Here is a 19,611-nt window from a genome sequence, read left to right as displayed (position 1 = left end):
GACCTTTATACCTCTCCCAGGAAGCGGAGCCCGACTGGGATGTACCATAATAACTATATTACAGGTAGAACAGCCCAACCCTAACCCCAACAGTAACATGTAGAACAGCCCAACCCTAACCCCAACAGTAACATATATACAGACTCATAGTACTGGCCAGACCCTGGCTCAGTACTACCTGGTGGGAACCAACGATGGTTCACCACACTGTGCTTGTTTGCACCCAGCCAACTGTCTGCTCCTTATTCAACATAGAAGAGTGAAAGTGTGTAGTTTTAGAGTTAGATTCTTTATCCTTGTTTTGCAATTCTTGGGGAAGTGCATGCTGAGGTTAGTTCAATGATGAGGACAACCGTAATTTTTGCGTGTCTGATAATGCTCAAGAGCTATTCAGGTAGCCCATCAAGGTTATATTTGGCTGTTGGGTTCATCTATATTTTTTCTATAGCGCTTTTTGCAACCTTAAGACATCTCAAGATGTTTTACTTTTGAAGTATAGTCACTGTTGTAGGAGATGTTGCAACCAATGTGAACACAGGAAACTCCCACAATCAGCATTAAGACAATGGTCAGATCAGTTTAATTTTGTTGGTTGAATGATATAAATGACCAAGGCATCAGGGTTTGTTTGTTTATTTATTAGTGTCACAAGTAGGCTTACATTAACACTGCAATGAAGTTACTGTGAAAATCCCCTAGTGGCCACACTCCGGCACCTGTTTGGGTACACTGAGGGAGAATTTAGCATGGCCAATGCACCTAACCAGCGCGTCTTTCAGACTGTGGGAGGAAACCCATGCAGATACGGGAAGGACATGCAGAGTCCGCACAAACAGCGACTCACGGGAATCGAACCCAGGTCCCTGGTGCTGTGAGGCAACAGTGCGAACCACTGCTGCCCCGGGAACTCTTCCACCCTTCTTTGAAAAAGTGCCATGCATCTTTTTATGTCCGCCTGAGGAACAAAAGGGTTTAACATCCAATCTGAGAGATGGCACCCCTGATGGTGGAGTATTCTCTCGGCACTACACTGGGAATGTCAGCCTAAATTCTAACTCCATTCTCTTTAGTGAGACTTGAACCCGCAGTGTTCTGACTCGAAAGGTGGACGTGCTAGAATGGAGCCATGGCTGAATTGTTAATTTCCACATCTTCCTGCTCAAACTAGTTGTAAATGAGAATTTCTTGTTGCAGAAAATAATTTCTGATGTGGTTAACCAGGTAGGATTTCCTCATATGGTTGCCATTGCAGCCATTGCCTTTTTAAGTCAACAAATGCATTTAACATTGATCATTGACCAAAAGCTCCAGTAGAGTGGATCTTGTTGGTTTTGATTTATTATTGTCACATGTATTGGGATACAGTGAAAAGTATTGTTTCTTGCGTGCTATATAGACAGCATACCGTTCAGGGTGTTCATAGGAGAGAAGGAAAGGAGAGGGTGCAGAATATAGTGTTACAGTCACAGGATGTAGAGAGAAATCAACCTAATATAAGGTAGGTCCATTTAAAAGTCTGATGGCAGTAGGGAAGAAGCTGTTCTTGAGTCGATTAATACGTGTTCTCAGACTTTTGTATCTTTTTCCGATGGAAGAGAGTATGTCCGGGGTGTGTGGGTCCTTGATTATGCTGGCAGCTTTTACGAGGCAGCGGGAAGTGTAGACCATGCCAATAGATGGGAGGCTGGTTTGCGTGATGGACTGGGCTTCGTTCGCTATGTTCACAATCCTTTGAGATTTCTTGCAGTCTTGGTCAGAGCAGGAGCCATACCAAACTGTGATACATCCAGAAAGGATGCTTTCTATGGTGCATTTGTAAAAACTGGTGAGAGTCATAGCTGACATGCTGAATTTCCTTAGCCTCCTGAGAAATTAGAGGTGTTGGTGGGCTTTCTTGACCATAGCATCAGCGTGGAGGGACCAGGACAGGTTGTTGGTGATCTGGACACCTAGAAACTTGAAGCTCTCGACCATTTCCATTTCATCACCATTGATGTAGACAGGGGCACGTTCTCCACTACGCTTCCTGAAGTCGTTGAATATCTCCTTCACTTTACTAGTATTGAGGGAGAGATTATTGTCATCACACTATTTCAACTGATTCTCTATCTCTTTCCTGTACTCTGTCATGTCATTGTTTGAGATCTGACCCACTACAGTAGTGTCATCAGCAAACTTGGAGTTGAAGTGTAATTTGGCCACACAGTCATAAGTGTATAGGGAGTATAGTAAGGGGCAGAGGACACAGCCTTGTGGGATATTTGTGTTGAGAATAATCATGGAGGAGAAATCATTGCCTATCCTTACTGATTGCAGTCTGTGGGCTAGGAAGTCTAAGATCCAGTCGCAGAGGGAGGAGCCGAGCCCTCGGCCAAGGAGTTTGGAGATGAGTTTTTTTGTTGTTGGGATCATAGTGTTGAAGGCTGAGTTGTAGTCAATAAATAAGAGTCTGACATAAGTGCCCTTGTTATCCAGATGTTTCAGGGTTGAGTACAGCTGGCTTCCCCATGAATGCATTAAACTACACAAGAATGAGAATTGTCAAGATTTTATGTGGCTTTTTTGCCAGAGTGTACTTCCAAAGTATTTTATTTATAGCACAAACTGGCTATTTGGCCCAACCACTTGATACTGTTCTTTATGATCCACACAAATTTCCTCCCATTCATCTTAACTAATCCCTTCACCATGTGCTTTTGAGTACTGAGCCTCTGGTTTGTGTGGTGTGTTATGACTCTGTATACTCTCATAATGGCTGTGTTCTTGCTGGCCCAGAGATCACATTAACATTTGACAATATCCGTGTTCAGTGCAATCTCCTGGACTGGCTTTGATTGCTAAAGGTGGGTGAGAAAGGAACTTTACAACTTTTTTTGTTTGAGTATTGCTTGAAAAAAAAGAGACATGCTTTTGTCTTGCACCCATCAATACAGCTATGCAAGAATACCAATTGCAAAATGAACAACAACTTGTACTGCACCAGAAGAGAATGCTGACTGAATCAGTTTTTATGGTGCTGAACAAGGCCATTCAGCCCTTTGTGTCTGTACACAATTCTTGGCGAATGGACCCTGATAGCAGTGTTGCCACAGAGAACAGTTAACTGTAACTGCCAAGTTTTTGTTTCAAATTCGGACCGTAAGGTTGCTGTAAGAATCGAACCAGGAAATGACTGGTTCTTCGCACACCCACCGCCCCCCCCCCCCCCCCTCTCCCCCATCAAAAGCTTTTATTTAATTAGAAAAGGTGTAATGCGTGGACGTGCTCTTCAAATACATTTTTCCCTTATTGGTCGTGGTCTTGTATGCTTTATTTTTCCTTTCCCAGTGATTACATGGCTGCAAGGGGGTTGGGCCAATGAATTGGGTCTAGCCATGATGCTCCAGGTATCACCCAAAGCGTTTTTAGGTTGCAAGCCAGGAACCTTTCTTTGTCACTAGCCTTCCTGTAACCAGTAGCTGCACTGCTGCGGCTGCACCTGTCAGTGGTAATGCAATAAGTACATGGAACAAAAGGGCTGCACCATGCAATCAATTTACAGGAAGTTCGACTGTACATTAGAAAAATAAATGCACAAAGAAGCAACCTAGTGAGCTTGCTCCCTTAAGATCTAATCTGTATTAAAACAAATATACTCCTGTAAATATACAGTGAACATGAGTCTTATTTGCCTGAAAGAGGGATGTAGGTTACTTTGTGCCAAAAAAATTTGCATCTTTGATTTTAAGAGAGCTCATGAATTAAAGTTTGCCGTGAATCAATGATCTGTTAAATGCCACAATTAAGCTGAACATTCTCTTCCTTAACGAACAGATGCACAAAGTGAGACTTTAAAAAGCAAACAAACGGATGCACATTGCATGTCGCTAGCTGGGAGTATTAATGCTTTAAATGTCAAACATGCACTTTGACTCATCCCTCCCACCGCAATAGGCTGGTGGAATTAGTGGGGGATTTGGTGGTTTGAGAATGAAATGTATATAATAAACCAGCTTGCGCAGGATACTCTGACTGTTCACACCAGTGGTCTGGTGTTCATTTGTATATCTATAAATGTATATCACATTCCGCTTGGATTGAATATCTGTTAGCTTTCTAGAAGACAGGACAAAAGCTTATAGGGCGTGCATGAGATCAGGAAATTTAATGGGAGATATTGTCATCTCCAGGTTATACTGTTGTTTGACCAGATATTGGATAGAATAACAATAGTCAATTGTAGGAGACATGAGTTTCATTTCGAGTGACTGGAAGTCTGAATTCGAGAGAACATCGATTGAAATTTGTAACATTTAGCGATGTGCTTCAGGAATAAGTAGACTGGTAACTATATCTTCAGCCCTAAACTCTGAAAATCCCTCCCCACCCCACCGCGTTAACCTCTGCCTTTCTATCATGCTCTTTTCCTTAGAACTTATGTCTATGACTCATTACCTACTATCTTTTGGATTAGATGTCAAGCCAAGATCTCATCTGCCTTCTCATTTGGTTGTAAAAGATCCCCTGGCTCTTCTTTGAAGTAAGAGTTTTAACAATACCAGTTTAAAGTCCAACAGGTTTATTTGGTAGCAAATGCCATTAGCTTTCAGAGCGCTGCTCCTTCGTCAGATGGAGTGGATATCTGCTCTCAAACAGGGCATACAGAGACACAAAATCAAGTTACAGAATACTGATTAGAATGTGAATCTCTACAGCCGATCAGGTCTTAAAGATACAGACAATGTGAGTGGAGGGAGCATTAAGCACAGGTTAAAGAGATGTGTATTGTCTCCAGACAGGACAGCCAGTGAGATTCTGCAAGTCCAGGAGGCAAGCTGTGGGGGTTACTGATAGTGTGACATAAATCCAAGATCCCGGTTTAGGCCGCTGAAGTGCTCCCCCACATTCAGCAGTCACGGGCATTCAGCCTCTGATCTTCGGGTAAGCGTTCTCCAAGGCGGCCTTCACGACACACAACAGCGCAGAGTCGCTGAGCAGAAACTGATAGCCAAGTTCCGCACACATGAGGACGGCCTAAACCGGGATCTTGGATTTATGTCACATTATCAGTAACCCCCACAGCTTGCCTCCTGGACTTGCAGAATCTCACTGGCTCTCCTGTCTGGAGACAATACACATCTCTTTAACCTGTGCTTAATGCTTCCTCCATTCACATTGTCTGTATCTTTAAGACCTGGTTGGCTGTAGAGATTCACATTCTAATCAGTATTCTGTAACTTGATTTTGTGTCTCTGTGCCCTGTTTGAGAACACTCCATCTGACGAAGGAGCAGCGCTCCGAAAGCTAATGGCATTTGCTACCAAATAAACCTGTTGGACTTTAACCTGGTGTTGTTAAAACTCTTACTGTGTTTACCCCAGTCCTACGCCGGCATCTCCACATCATGACTACCATCTTCTTTGAAGAGCAGGGGCGTTCTTCCCAATACCCTGTTAAATATTTATCCCTCAACTGACACGTTTTACATTAAAGAACAGATTACCTGGCCATTATCATGTTGCAGTAAGCTTGCTGTGTATTAAATTGGCTGTTGCATTTCTTGTGCCTCAAAGTACCCGATGGCTGTAAAACACTTTGGGATTTTGAGGTTAAGCACTCTTTAACAGTGCTTGTGTGCATAGGTACTGAAGTTAATGGTGTGATATTTATTTGATTTATTTTAGCTGAGGCATTACTTTGGGACAAATCTTGTGCCGCCTTTTCCACCTAAGACTTATCTTGCACAGACTGAGTCTATGGCTGAAGAAAGAAGACTTCAGTTACAGCAGTATCTTCAGAAAGGTAAGTCTATCAAATTGATTTCTGTCAAAATCCCTTGAACTTGATGGCCTGTTTTGTAAGAGAATTGGTTTAATCCTGGCCCTTAAGTACATGAATGGTCTTTCTGGGCTAAGAGAGAAGAAATACCAGCCAATGTTCTAAGGAGAGGCTGGATAGACTGGGACTTTTTCCCTGGAGCGTTGGAGACTTGGGGGTGATCTAATAGAGGTCTATAAAATAATGAGGGGCATAGATCAACTAGATAGTCAACATCTTTTCCTTAAGGTAGGGGAATCTAAAACTAGAGGGCATGGGTTTAAGGGGAGAGATACCAAAGTGTCCAGAGGGGCATTTTTTTCACATAGAGGGTGGTGAGTGTCTGGAACAAGCTGCCAGAAGTAGTACAGGCAGGTACAATTTTGTCTTTTAAAAAGCATGGGTAAAATGGGCATTGAAGGATAGAGTCATAGAGGTTTACAGCATGGAAACAGGCCCTTCAGCCCAACTTGTTCATGCCGCCCTTTTTTTTAAAAACTCCTAAACTAATCCCAATTGCCCGCATTTGGCCCATTTCCCTCTATACCCATCGTACCCATGTAACTATCTAAATGCTTTTTAAAAGATAAAATTGTACCCGCCTCTACTACTACCTCTGGCAGCTTGTTCCAGACACTCACCACCCTTTGTGTGAAAAAATTGTCCCTCTGGACACTTTTATACCTCTCCCCTCTCGCCTTAAACCTGTGCCCTCTAGTTTTAGACTCCCCTACCTTTGGGAAAAGATATTGACTATCTACCTTGTCTATGCCCCTCATTATTTTATAGACCTCTATAAGGTTACCCCTCAGCCTCCTATGCTCCAGAGTGAAAAGTCCCAGTCTATCCAGCCTCTCCTTATGACTCAAACCATCAAGTCCCAGTAGCATCCTAGTAAATCTTTTCTGCACTCTTTCTAGTTTAATAACATCCTTTCTATAATAGGGTGACCAGAATTGCACACAGTATTCCAAGTGTGGCCTTACCAATGTCTTGTACAACTTCAACAAGACGTCCCAACTCCTGTATTCAATGTTCTGACCGATGAAACCAAGTATGCCGAATGCCTTCTTCACCACTCTGTCCACCTGTGACTCCACTTTCAAGAAGCTATGAACATGTACCCCTAAATCTCTTCTGTAACTCTCCCCAATGCCCTACCATTAACTGAGTAAGTCCTGCCCTGGTTCAATCTACCAAAATGCATTACCTCGCATTTGTCTAAATTAAACTCCATCTGCCATTTGTCAGCCCACTGGCCCAATTGATCAAGATCCCATTGCAATTGGAGATAACTTTCTTCACTGTCCACTATGCCACCAATCTTAGTGTCATCTGCAAACTTACTAACCATGCGCTCAGTATTCTCATCCAAATCATTAGTATAAATAACAAATAACAGTGGGCCTGGCACTGATCCCTGAGGCACACCACTGGTCACAGGCCTCCAGTTTGAAAAACAACTCTCTACAACCACCCTCTGGCTTCCAGTCCAACTCCAGCATTTCCACATTCTGTCAAGAAGCCAATTTTGTATCCATTTAGATACTTCACCCTGGATCCCGTGAGATTTAACTTTATGCAACAACCTACCATGCGGTACCTTGTCAAAGACCTTGCTAAAGTCCATGTAGACAACATCAACTGCATTGCCCTCATCTACCTTCTTGGTTACCCCTTCAAAAAACTCAATCAAATTTGTGAGACATGATTTTCCACTCTCAAAGCCATGCTGACTGTCCCTAATCAGTCCTTGCATCTCTAAATGCCTGTCGATCCTGTCTCTCAAAATAGCTTCCAACAATTTACCCACCACAGATGTGAGGCTAACTGGCCTATAGTTCCCAGGCTTTTTCCTGCAGCCCTTTTTAAACAAAGGCACAACATTTGCCACTCTCCAATCTTCAGGCACCTCTCCCGTGACTATCGATGATTCAAATATCTCGGCTAGGGGATCCGCAATTTCCTCCCTAGCCTCCCACAATGTCCTGGGATATACTTCTTCAGATCCCGGGGATTTATCTACCTTGATGCGCTTTAAGACTTCCAGAATCATCTCCTCTGTAATATGTACACTCCTCAAGACATCACTATTTATTTCCCCAAGTTCCTCAACAGTAAATACTGATGAGAAATATTCACTTAGAATCTCACCCATCTCTTGTGGATCCGCACATAGATGACCTTGTTGATCCTTAAGAGGCCCTACTCTCTCCCTTGTTACCCTTTTGCCCTTTATGTATTTGTAGAAGCTCTTTGGATTCTCCTTTGCCTTATCTGCCAAAACAATTCCGTGTCCCCTTTTTGCCCTCCTGATTTCTCTCTTAACTCTACTCCTACACCCCCTATACTCTTCAAGAGGTTCACTTGATCCCAGCTGCCTATGCATGTCATGTGCCTCTTCCTTCTTCTTGATCAGGGCCTCAATATCCTGAGTCATCCAGGGTTCCCGACTTCTGCCAGCCTTGCCCTTCACTCTAAAAGGAATGTGTTTATCCTGAACCCTGGTTAACACACTTTTGAAAGCATGCCACTTACCAGACGTCCCTTTGCCTTCCCACAGACTCCCCCAATTAACTTTTGAAAGTTCCTGCCTGATACCATCAAAATTGGCCTTGCCCCAATTTAGAATATTAACTTTTAAGAACATAAGAACATAAGAAATAGGAGCAGGAGTAGGCCATCTAGCCCCTCGAGCCTGCCCCGCCATTCAATAAGATCATGGCTGATCTGACGTGGATCAGTACCACTTACCCGCCTGATCCCCATAACCCTTAATTCCCTTACCGATCAGGAATCCATCCATCCGCGCTTTAAACATATTCAGCGAGGTAGCCTCCACCACCTCAGTGGGCAGAGAATTCCAGAGATTCACCACCCTCTGGGAGAAGAAGTTCCTCCTCAACTCTGTCTTAAACCGACCCCCCTTTATTTTGAGGCTGTGTCCTCTAGTTTTAACTTCCTTACTAAGTGGAAAGAATCTCTCCGCCTCCACCCTATCCAGCCCCCGCATTATCTTAAAAGTCTCCATAAGATCTCCCCTCATCCTTCTAAACTCCAACGAGTACAAACCCAATCTCCTCAGCCTCTCCTCATAATCCAAACCCCTCATCTCCGGTATCAACCTGGTGAACCTTCTCTGCACTCCCTCCAATGCCAATATATCCTTCCTCATATAAGGGGACCAATACTGCACACAGTATTCCAGCTGCGGCCTCACCAATGCCCTGTACAGGTGCATCAAGACATCCCTGCTTTTATATTCTATCCCCTTCGCAATATAGGCCAACATCCCATTTGCCTTCTTGATCACCTGTTGTACCTGCAGACTGGGCTTTTGCGTCTCATGCACAAGGACCCCCAGGTCCCTTTGCACGGTAGCATGTTTTAATTTGTTTCCATTGAGATAGTAATCCCATTTGTTATTATTTCCTCCAAAGTGTATAACCTCGCATTTCTCAACGTTATACTCCATTTGCCATATCCTCGCCCACTCACTCAGCCTGTCCAAATCTCTCTGCAGATCTTCTCCGTCCTCCACACGATTCACTTTTCCACTTATCTTTGTGTCGTCTGCAAACTTCGTTACCCCACACTCCGTCCCCTCCTCCAGATCATCTATATAAATGGTAAATAGTTGCGGCCCGAGTACCGATCCCTGCGGCACGCCACTAGTTACCTTCCTCCAACCGGAAAAACACCCATTTATTCCGACTCTTTGCTTCCTGTCGGATAGCCAGTCCCCAATCCACTTTAACACACTACCCCCAACTCCGTGTGCCCTAATCTTCTTCAGTAGCCTTTTATGGGGCACCTTATCAAACGCCTTTTGGAAATCCAAAAACACCGCATCCACCGGTTCTCCTCCATCAACCGCCCTAGTCACATCTTCATAAAAATCCAACATGTTCGTCAAGCACGACTTTCCCCTCATGAATCCATGCTGCGTCTGATTGATCGAACCATTTCTATCCAGATGCCCTGCTATCTCCTTTTTAATAATGGATTCCAGCATTTTCCCTACTACAGACGTTAAGCTGACCGGCCTATAGTTACCCGCCTTTTGTCTCCTTCCTTTTTTAAACAGCGGCGTAACATTAGCCGTTTTCCAATCAACCGGCACTACCCCAGAATGCAACGAGTTTTGATAAATAATCACTAACGCATCCACTATTACCTCTGACATTTCTTTCAATACCCTGGGATGCATTCCATCCGGACCCGGGGACTTATCCACCTTCAGTCCCATTAGTCTACCCAGCACTGCCTCTCTGGTAACATTAATTGTATTAAGTATTTCTCCTGCTGCCAACCCTCTATCGTTAATATTTGGCAAACTATTTGTGTCCTCCACCGTGAAGACCGACACAAAAAACTTATTTAAAGACTCAGCCATATCCTCATTTCCCACTATTAACTCCCCCCTCTCGTCCTCCAAGGGTCCAACATTCACTCTAGCCACTCTATTCCTTTTTATATATTTATAAAAACTTTTACTATCATTTTTTATATTAATTGCTAGCCTAGCTTCATAGTCTATCCTTCCTTTCTTTATCGCTTTCTTAGTCTCTCTTTGTTGTTTCTTAAACTTTTCCCAATCACTTGTTTCTCCACTATTTTTGGCCACTCTGTACGCAGCTGTTTTTATTTTAATACTCTCCTTTATTTCCTTCGTTATCCACGGCTGGTTCTCCCTTTTCTTACAATCCTTGTTTTTTGCTGGAATATATTTTTGCTGAGAACTGAAAAGGATCTCCTTAAAAATCCTCCACTGTTCCTCAGCTATCCTACCTGCCAGCCTGCTCTCCCAGTCTACCTTAGCCAATTCATCCCTCATCCTATCATATTTCCCTCTGTTCAAACAGAGGACACTGGTTTGGGACCAAACTTTCTCCTCTTCCATCTGAATCAGAAATTCGACCATATTGTGGTCACTAGACCCAAGAGGGTCCTTCACAATAAGATCCTTAATTCTACCTACCTCGTTACACAATACCAGATCCAAAATAGCTCGTTCCCTCGTCGGTTCCGTAACATGCTGTTCAAGGAAACTATCCCGACAGCATTCTAAGAACTCTTCCTCCATTCCACCCTTACCGACTTGAGTCTGCCAGTCAATGTGCATGTTGAAGTCCCCCATGATTATTGCCGTTCCGTTTTTACACGCATCCCTTATCTGCTTGTTTATAGCCCTCCCTACCTCAACATTATTATTTTGGGGCCTATATACCACACCTACTAGTGTCTTTCTCCCTCTACTATTCCTCATCTCTACCCATAATGATTCCACGTTTTGTTCCTCAGAGCCTATGTCATCCCTCAGTACTACCCTGATATTATCTCTTATTAATTAACTTTTGGGCCAGACCTATCATTCTCCATAGCTATCGTAAAACTAATAGAATTATGGTCACTGGTCCCAAAGTGATCCCTCACTAATACTTCTGTCACCTGCCCTTCCTTATTTCCCAAGGGGAGATCAAGTTTTGCCCCCTCTCTAGTCGGGCCGTCCACATACTGAATGAGAAATTCCTCCTGAATACACTCAGCAATTTCTCTCCATCCAACCCTCTAATACTATGGCTGTCCCAGTCAATGTTGGGAAAATTAAAATCTCCGACTATTACCACCCTATTTTTCTTGGAGCTACCTGTAATCTCCTTACATATTTGCTCCTCAATTTCCCGCTGACTATTTGGGGGCCTATAGTACAATCCTATCAAAGTAATTTCCCCCTTCTTATTTCTCAGTTCTACCCATATAGACTCAGTGGCCGAACCCTCAGATATATCCCCTCTCAGTACGGCCGTGATGCTTTCCCTAATCAAAAGTGCAACTCCCCCTCCTCTCTTACCTCCTGTTCTATCTTTCCTATAGCATCCTATAACATTGAGCTGCCAGTCCTGTCCCTCCCTTAGCCATGTTTCAGTAATTGCTATAATATCCCAGTCCCACGTACCCATCAATACCCTGAGTTCATCTGCCTTGCCCGTCAGGTCTCTTGCATGGAAATAAATGCAGTTTAATCTGGACTTCCCTTGCTCTCTGTCTTGCTTTTGCCTGATCTGTCTGGTACTAGGATTATTGACACTGCCTTTACTAATTAATGTGCTCTCTTTAACTTCTGTGCTGTCCTCAAACTTCTCTTCTGTCTCCCTACTGCTTTGGATCCCACCCCCCTGCCAAACTAGTTTAAACCCTCCCGAGTGGCTCTAGCAAATCTCCCCGCCAGGATGTTAGTCCCCCTGCAGCTCAAATGTAACCCGTCCCTCTTGAACAGATCAGCCCTTCCCCAGAAAAAATCCCAATGATCCAAAAATCTAAATCCCTGCCCCCTGCACCAGCTCTCAAGCCAGGCATTCATCTGCCTAATCCTCCTATTCCTACTCTCAGTAGCACGTGGCACCGGTAGTAGTCCTGAAATTACTACCTTCGAGGTCCTGCACGTTAGCCTTCTGCCTAACTCTTTATATTCACTTTTCAGGACCTCATCCCTTTTCCTACCTATGTCACTGGTACCAATATGTACAACGACCTCTGGCTGCTCACCCTCCCCCTTAAGAATGTCCTGCAATCGCTCAGAGACGTCCTTGACCCTGGCACCAGGGAGGCAACACACCATCCTGGAGTCTCGATTGCGGCCACAGAAACGCCTGTCTGTGCCTCTAACTAGCGAGTCCCCTATTACTACTGCTCGCTTGCTCTTTGCCCGACCCTGTCCCACAGCAAAACCAGCTGTGGTGTCACAGGCTTGGCTGCTGCTGGTATCTCCCCCTGACAGGCTATCCCCCTCAACAGCATCCAAAATGGTATACCTGTTTGAAAGGGGAATAGACACAGGAGACTCCTGCACTACCTGCCTGCCTCTCCTGGCAGTCACCCATCTACCTGTCTGAACCTGTGGTGTGACAACCTCCCTGTAACTAGTGTCTTATCACACTCTCTGCCACCTGTATGCTCCGCAGTGCATCCACCTGCCGCTCCAACCGAACAATGCGGTTTGTGAGGAGCTGCAACTGGACACACTTCCTGCAGACAAAGTTGTCAGGGAAACTAGATTGCTCCCTAATTGCCCACATCTGGCAGGAGGAGCATGCCACTGCCCTAGCTGCCATATTGCCCATATACAGGTAAAAGGATAAAAGAATTGCAAAACGCAATATAGGCCAAACGTGGGCAATTGGGACTAGCTTAGTGGCTTTAAAAAAAAAAGGGCAGCATGGACAAGGTGGGCTGGAGGGCCGGTTTCCATGCTGTAAACCTCTGACTCTTCTAATTTAAAATTGAACTGCATTAGGAGGTGAGTGAATGTTGGATGAGAACAATTCTTTTTTTCTTTTTATTCTCTGTTCCCAATCCTGTTCATTCCTTCTGTCTCTATTGCTACCTATGAAGAATTATCACCCTGGGAAAGGTACAGGAGAGCTCTCTGAATTTGTGCAACAATATTCCAGCGTTTTTGGAAGCAATAAAAATATTTCAGTACTCCTATTTTAAACAAAAATTGAGCAGTTTAGAATTCGGCCTGGAAATTGAAGCCACTAATGGATTAACCTTGTACCAATTGGTTCTCATTGGGTGAATATTATGTGGCTAGGAACAACTCTGCATAATGGCAATGTTGGGTTAGAACGATGGAAGGCTGCACCAAACCTCTTGGTGACCCTTCATTTCAGCTGGTCACAGGAATTTCTGCTGTAACTGGAACATTCACACTGCAAACATTGTGAGTTAGTCTTTTGTGACACTTCACAATTAGGCTTTGTCCTAACATATCCTTGCTTACAGCACCAAAGCAGTTTCCACATGCAGGCCCACGTCTCCAATGAAATGAAACTTGTATACCATTTGTGACAAATGGGACAGAGCGCCACAGAATTAAAAATGTCCTTTTTTTAAAAAACAATTTGCACATTAGAATGAGGTAAACAAAGATACTGTATTTTTTTGATCTTCCTACAGTGGAAAGCAGTACAACGACTGATGATGCACCAGCAGCCAAATAACAAATCTGTTATTGCAAACTTATCCAGAACAAAATTAAAATCCAAGGAATACAGAACATTTCTGAGATTGAAACGTTTTGGATTTCTTTGGTGGAGGATGGTGTGTAGCATTGCTTCCGGCAGTCTTGTGCGGATTTGTGGTGATTTTTCTGGGGGCAGACAATGAGCTAATTGACTATGCTTTGCTCAGGTAATATTCCCTGTTCTGTCTGCCTCTGGGGCATTGATGTAAATGGAGCTGCATGAACAAAGTCCTCCCCATTTTTAGTATTATGCAAGTACTAAGTTTGGTGCATTGCCATTCCACTATGACAAGAGGTAAACAGTTTAAAGAAGGATTCAAAACCTTGCTATTTAAATTGAGGGGTGAGAGATGTAGGACAGGTGTTAGAGGTAGGTTCTTTACTCAGCGAGTAGTAACGGTGTGGAATGCCCTGCCTGCAGCAGTAGTGGACTCGTCAACATTAAGAGCATTCAAATGATTATTGAATAAACATATGGATGATATTGGAATAGTGTAGATTAGAGGGGCTTTAGATTGGTTCCACTGGTCGGCGCAACATCGAGGGCCGAAGGGCTTGTACTGCGCTGTTATGTTCTATGTTCTATATCTATCTCCACATAAGAGGACTTTGGAAGTAGGACTACAGTGATGCCAAAAATGCTTGCAATTATTACTATTGATGTCTGAAAAGCATTAATAAGTCTGTGATAAAGCTGGCAAAGTGTGCAGTTTTTTAATAAAACTAGTTCATCTGGATGGTTCAACCATTAACATCTATAACAAATGCCTGACAGGAATCAACAAATATAAGCTTTGATTATAACTCAGGCAGCCATATATGATTTGTTAAAAAGATGACTTGAGGGGGATGGGTGGGGGCTGGGGGGGAATCGCACAGTAAGCTGACACTTTAATCAAACTGAATTTGGGCTTATCTAACATGCTGAAGTCACGATTTAGTCAACATAACACAATTTTTTAACTCCAGAAATCGGGAAAGTCCTCAGACAAACCTGGTGAGAGGCAACAGACTGACCAAAAGAGGCTAATATGAAAAACACGTTTCTGTGACAATTCCTGGTTTACTAAGAGGAGGAGCAGGAACAGTTCTCAACAGTTTTGCCAGGAATCTTTGGGCCTCCCCAGCTCTGGCCTTCCCCTTAACTCCTAGAACTGGCACCTGACATTGTCTGGCTTCTGTCTAAGTTCCCACTCCCACCTGTGGGCATTGATGGACTTCCTGCTGGCATCAGGCGTGAAGCAACTTAGTGCTAGTCGAATGAATCCTGGAAGTTACGTTTCACCCCAGACATCACACTCCTGGGGTGGGGGAGGAGTTTGGATGAATCATCAATTTCCCCATTCCAGATTTGGATTAAAATCAGGCTAACGTCGCCATTGTCTTTCAAAGAATCCATAATTGAATTCAAATACCCCATTGCATCCACAGTTTCATAGCTCGGTCAATAAGGTCTGTTGCAAATTTGTATATGATGACTTCAGGCAGACCCCTACCACTCTTTGGATGCACGTGTATCTAAGATTTGTAGGAATTGCCTAACATATCTTTATATTTATTGTAAGTAAAATTTAGGGAAGGGTAAAACTACGGGAAATATAATGGTTAATAGGAAGCAAAGCAGCAGGTTAGCATGTGAGGAGAAGCTTTCAACTACATGGAAAATTACAAACAAAAGTTAAAAGGGAAAGAACTTGGGAGATGTTATTAATGGAGGTGTTAGGATTCAAAAAGACGTTATAAAACTAGCATAAGGGCACTTTACCTAAATGCTCGTAGCATTCGAAACAAGGTAAATGATGGTACAAATCATCGTGAATGAGTATGATTTAGTGGCTATTATAGAGACATGGTTGCAGGATGATCACGACTGGGACTTAAATATCCAGGGGTATCAGACCAATTGGAAGGGCAGACAGGAAGGTAAAGGAGGTGGCGTAGCTCTGATATTTAAGGATGACATCAGGGTAGTAGTGAGAGATGATATAGGTTCTTTGGAGAAAAGCATTGAATCCATTTGGGTGGAAATTAGAAATAGTAAGAAGAAAAAGTCACTGATAGGCGTAGTCTATTGGCCGCCAAATAATATCACGTTGGGACGAGTAATAAATGAGGAAATAACTGATGCATGTAAAAATGGTACGGCAATTATCCTGGGGGACTTTAATATACATGTCGATTGGTCAAACCAGGTCAGTCAAGGCAGCTTTGAGGAGGAGTTCATAAAATGAATCCGTGATAGTTTGCTCGAACAGTATGTAATGGAACCTACGAGAGAGCAAACTATCCTAGATCTGGTCTTGTGTATCGAGACAGGAATAATTAGTGATCTCACAGTTAGGGATCCTATCGGAAGGAGTGATCACAGTGTGGTGGAATTTAAAATACAGATGGAGCGTGAGAAGGTAAAATCCAATGCCAGTGTCGTGTACTTAAATGGAAGAGACTACAATGGGATGAGGGAGGCTAAGGTAGACTGGGAACAAAAACTTTACGGTGAGACAACTGAGGAACAATGGAGGACTTTCAAAGCAATTTTTCACAGTGCTCAGCAAAAGTGTATACCAGTGATGAGGAAGGACTGTAGAAAAAGAGATAATCAGCGAGGCCTAACTAGTGTCTTGCACAAGTTCAAAATAACCTTTCTGCTCTTGTAGTCTATTCCCCTATTAATAAAATATACAGTATCCTGGGCTTTATTAACTGCTCTCTCCACCTGTCCTGCCACCTTCAATGATCAATGCACATATACTGCCAGGTCCCTCTGCTCCTGCACCCCATTAAGAATTGTACCCCTTATTTTATGTTGTCTGTCTGTACTAAAATGAATCACCTCACACTTCTCCGCGTTAAACTTTTATATGCCCACTCCACCAACTTGTCTATGTTCTTTTGAAGTTATACGCTGTCCTTTTAAATTTACAATACTTTCAAGTTTTGTATCATTCGCAAACTTTGAAATTGTCTCCTGCGCACCAAGATCTAGATCATCAATATATGTCAGGGAAAGCAGGGGTCCCAATACCAACCCCTGGGGAGCTCCACTACAAACCATCCTGCAGCTTGAAAAATATCCATTGAACGTTCCCAAAAATAAATATTCCTAATTGCAAACCTGCAAGTTGGAATATCTCCTACCCAAGAAGCTCTTTGATTAGGGAACAATATTTAATTAGAAAGAGAAGTCTTACCCAGACTGGGGTCAGCGTCAGGAAACAATTAACAACCAATGGCTAATGGGACCCATTCAAGGCCCGATTCAAAATCGCCACATCCAACTCTGAAATCTCTTGGCCAATGAGCTCTGCTGGAGCATCCCTTCATTTCTTTAATCTGTCTGATGGTGAAAACAGAGCTTTTCCTCCTTTGGCAGCATGATGTCCTCCTTCTGTTCTACAGGGACTCTATGATTCTATGAAAGCAAGCTGAGCAAATTAACAGTGGTTTAGAATAAAGAAAACTTTAAAAAATCTTGCAGAATGGCTCTAAGTGAAAAATGAATTTCAATATGGATTAGTGAGGGATGGAATAAGGAGGAACCAACTTCTTAGGAAGTATGTATCTGAGTGAATCAGAGGCACAAAAGGGATCTGGGGGTGCAGATACATAAATCATTAGAAGAAGGTATGCAGATCAACAAAATCATAGGTGTAGATTTAGCACCAGGGTTAATTTATAGAGGAATAGCATTCAATATTATATTTACTCTGGATTGTGAGAATGTATAACTCGCCACCATTTGGAGGGGTTGAGGCAGCTAGCATAAATACACTTAAAAGGAAGCAAGATATGTATATGAGAGGACAAAGGAATCATCGAAGGCTATATTGATTGGCGGAGATGAATAAGGCAGGAGGCAACTTGTGGAGTATAAACTATGACATCGACCAATTGGGCCAAACGGCTGGGCTGTGTAATTCCTATAACATGCCTGTATCTGTCCTTTGAGTATTAAAGCAGCATAATCAGCCTTATTTACAGAGGACATTGGAACAGGGCAGATATCTTCACTGGCACGTGCAATAACCCAAGTCTGTTGACTTTTAAGGTAAATTCCTTAATCTTCTTGCAGAGACAGCAGGAAGGAAGAAGTTTGGAAACTATTAAGGCAGCAAGAAGCAATGCTGAAGAGGCAGGCCTCCTTCTTATATTGCTACTTTTCAGTACGAACAACCCCTATATTGGTTTTGTTTCCACAATAAAGGCTTTAGTAATACAGCTTTTAAATGAGACCACCTATCTGGGAGAGAAGGTGGCGTAATAGTAATGTCATTGGACTAGTCATATAGCGGTCCAGGTTATTGCTCTGGGGACATGGGTTCAAATCCCACTATGACAGATGGGGGAACTTAAATGCAACCAATTAATAATTAGCAAATGTTTAATTAAATCTAGAATTGAAACCATCATTGATTGTTGTCAAAACCCATCTGGTCTGGCCTACATGTGACTCCAGATCCACAACAATGTGGTTGACTTTTAACTGCTCTCTGAAATGGCATAACAAGCCACTCAGTTATGGCAATTGGGATTGGGCAACAAATGCTGGCCTTGTCAGTGACACCCACATCCCATGAAAAAGTGAACATACCGAACAAAACCTGTTAAAAGTGTTAGACTCATGGGGCCATTTTGATTCTAAGTGCTCGGCGGACTTGAAACTGGGAGTGTTTCAGATCCAACTTTTAGAATTGTTCTCAGGTGCCCCATACACACTCTGCCTGCAAAAATATCAGCAATTCCGAATTGCGCTGCACAAGCCTGTGGGCGGGGCTTAACGTGCCCGAAATCCTGCAGCTCCGATCGGCGTCTCCAACTGCGCATGCGCAGAAAAAAAGATAGAATGCGGCTCCCCTGCCACATCGCTCCCGGGCCGGATAATGCCTCCATTTGGCCCTCACAGACATTACCCCACCTCCACAACATTATTGACCCCCTTATCCTCCAACACCCCCTCCGCCACCCAGACTGATCGTGGACCCCACCCCCACTGATCTCGGGCAGAGTGACAGCGGACCCCCCCCTTCCCCGTCACTGATCTCAGGCAGAGTGGCAGTGGACCCTCCTTCCCCGTCACTGATCTCAGGCAGAGTGGCAGTGGACCCTCCTTCCCCCACCCAACCAATCTCAAGCAGAGAACCATCGGACACTCGGCACTTACCTGCTCACTAACTGGAGCGCACAAATCGGACTTTTGTGGAGCATGTCTGTTTTGCACCGAGTCTGGATGGGCGAACGCAGTGGTAAAGGGGGAAGTGCCGGTAAGGTTGGGAGTGCAGCCCATTAAGTCAATTTAAATGCATTCAAATGGCCGTTGCGCCCGTTTTGGGCGCGGTCCTGATCGTGGCCATTTTCAGACCTTGGTAAAGGGGAAGCGGGCGTAGATCACGCTACTCGCCTCACGCCCGACTTTACTAAGTTTTCACGCCCGGAAAAGGGTGCAACTTGATGGTAAGATCGTGCCAATGGTCACAGGAAGTAGATGTTTTTTATTGGAAGTGCCTATGCTTATGTCTTGGTTCAATATCATTCACCTGGGTCAGTTCAATTTGCTAAAACCCTATTTGAAATGTGCAACCCGTGCATTCTGTACAGGTTTGCTTTAAGGTGCTGACAGCATCTTGCCATTTTCCAAAGCAGTGCAGTTCTTTTGATTTCATCAGTATTTTTATTGCAGCCCCTGCAAATAAGTCTGTAATGTTAGAGGTACAAGTCTGGTGGGTATTTGTGAACATCATGATTATAAAGAAACAAATCCAATTGTTGAATATTCATGTTTTTGCTTT

The 19,611-nt window shown here is 43.6% G+C and overlaps 1 protein-coding gene across 1 annotated transcript in view; it reads left to right on the top strand.

Moving 5' to 3' along the window:
- Window positions 1-19,611, top strand: part of LOC144496167 (sorting nexin-31-like) — a 110,211-nt gene that overhangs the window by 10,426 nt on the left and 80,174 nt on the right. Inside the window, exon 3 of the mRNA XM_078217153.1 lies at window positions 5,664-5,781. Coding sequence (XP_078073279.1) covers window positions 5,664-5,781 — 118 coding nt within the window. The remainder of the gene's footprint in view (window positions 1-5,663; window positions 5,782-19,611) is intronic.

This window comes from Mustelus asterias, chromosome 7, assembly GCF_964213995.1.
Source record: "Mustelus asterias chromosome 7, sMusAst1.hap1.1, whole genome shotgun sequence".
Lineage (NCBI taxonomy): Eukaryota > Metazoa > Chordata > Chondrichthyes > Carcharhiniformes > Triakidae > Mustelus > Mustelus asterias.
The sequence above is the reverse complement of the archived record's forward strand: the minus strand, read 5'-3'. Positions and strand labels throughout refer to the sequence as shown.